The sequence below is a fragment of the Mandrillus leucophaeus genome, unplaced genomic scaffold (assembly GCF_000951045.1).
Source record: "Mandrillus leucophaeus isolate KB7577 unplaced genomic scaffold, Mleu.le_1.0 Scaffold195, whole genome shotgun sequence".
Taxonomy (NCBI): Eukaryota; Metazoa; Chordata; class Mammalia; order Primates; family Cercopithecidae; genus Mandrillus; species Mandrillus leucophaeus.
The window spans coordinates 1864917-1866712 of record NW_012101976.1 but is presented as its reverse complement, the minus strand read 5'-3'; the positions used below and the strand labels follow the sequence as shown (position 1 = coordinate 1866712).

The 1796-nt window shown below is 55.5% G+C and overlaps 1 protein-coding gene across 1 annotated transcript in view; it reads right to left on the bottom strand.

The window, feature by feature from the left end:
• ZNF500 (zinc finger protein 500) overlaps window positions 1–1796 on the bottom strand; it is a gene marked incomplete at its 3' end in the record, with an annotated part of 19652 nt that overhangs the window by 4133 nt on the left and 13723 nt on the right. The window contains exon 4 of the mRNA XM_011978496.1: window positions 1027–1224. Coding sequence (XP_011833886.1) covers window positions 1027–1224 — 198 coding nt within the window. The remainder of the gene's footprint in view (window positions 1–1026; window positions 1225–1796) is intronic.

Sequence of the window (1796 nt, the reverse complement as noted above, 5' to 3'; positions counted from 1 at the left end):
AACAGAGCTGATTAGAGATACACCTGTATACCCACATTCACTGCAGCATTATTCACAATGGAATATTCTTCAGCCTTAAAAAGGAAGAAAATTCTGGAGGTTTCCCAAGGAAGGAAGTCTGCCTCAAGACCGTGGCACAGAAATCCTAAGCTTCCAGCCTGTTGGCCTCGCCTGCAAATTTCAAACTTGTCAACTTCTGTAAGCAACCAAGGGAGCTGTTTGAGTACCCATTCCTTAAAATAAATCTGTGTCTGTGCGTATCTTCTATTGGTTCTGTTTCTCTGGAGAAGAACCCTAATACTAAGCGACATCTCACTGTCATTACAAAAGGCTTCAGCATGGCTGGGCACAGTGGCTCACGCCTGTCATCCCAGCACTTTGGGAAGGTGAGGTGGGCAGATCACCTGAAGTCAGCCTGGCCAACATGGTGAAACCCCATCTCTACTAATAACACAAAAAGTTGCCAGGCATGATGGCAGGTACCTGTAATCCTAGCTACTTGGGAGGCTGAGGTGGGAGAATCACTTGAACCCAGACGGTAGAGGTTGCAGTGAGCCAAGGTTGTGCTACTGCACTCCAGCCTGGGCAACAGAGCAAAACTCCACCTCAAAACAAAATAACCAGAAAAGGCTTCAGCAGCATCAGGAAAGGCAGGAAGAGACAAACGAGCAGAGAAAGAGCTGAGGAGCCGGTGCTGGGTCTGGGGCAGGGTGGTGCCGAGTGCGATGGGGAGAGGCAGCTCTGCCCTGGAGAGGAGGCCACAGGGAAGCTGAAGTGAAGTAGGACCAGCGTGTAGGTGGCAGGAGCAGAAGAAAAGGATGGCAAGGCAGTGCTGGCCATCTGCTTGGGTCATGGCCAAGTGCCTGTGCAGGCCCTGCAACTGGGACTCTGCAGGGACACAGGCAGCCCTGGTCACACGGGATCGCCCCAGGCCAATTGGACCAACAGAACCAAGCCCAGGAACTGGTGCCTGAGAGTTCCTATTTTTGGCAAGCCCCCTAGAGGGCACAGTCCTTTGCAAGTTACCTTCATTCTCCAGCGGCACGTCCCGCTCAGCTGGGTCCAGGCATCCTGGCTCCTCCCCAGAAAGGTATACAGCCACGTCCTCCAAGTTCACGGGCGCCTGCCAGAATGCACCCCACTCAGTCCTGGCCCCAAGCAAGCTGCCTCCTCCCCAACTGAGGCCACTGGCCCAGGCAGCTGCACCCGCACTGCCCCTCCAGGCTGGGGCCAAGCCTGGTGGTGCAGCTGGTCTTCTCCACTCTTGTTGCAGTGGCGAGTCCTGGTGCCTCTGCCCACTGCTCCCACGTGCCACCGCTGCAGAGCTGGGACACCACTGCAGAAGGGACAGACTTGCCACGAGGAGCGGTGGACCCACTGCGCACTCAGTCACTGGGGCCCAAGCTCCACAAGGAGACGAGAGCATCCCCTGGCTCCATGGCCAGCCAGCCCTGGGACCCCGATGCGGCAGACAGGGGTCTTCAGGATGCCTCTGGGCCAGTGGTTCCCAGATGTAGCACCAGACTGATCCCGAAGCACGATTAAAAACAAGCAAACCCTTTCCAGAACAGGCAAATCCACAGAGACAAGAAGGAGCTTTGTGGTTGCCAGAGGCGGAGGGAAAAATAGGGAGAGACTCTGGTAATGAGTCTAGGGGTCTTTGCAGGGAGGTCTAAAGAACATGTTCTTAGGCCAGGCGCGGTGGCTCACGCCTGTCATCCCAGCACTTTAGGAGGCCATTACAAAAGGCTTCATTACAAAAGGCTTCAGCATGGCTGGGCACAGTGGCTCACGCC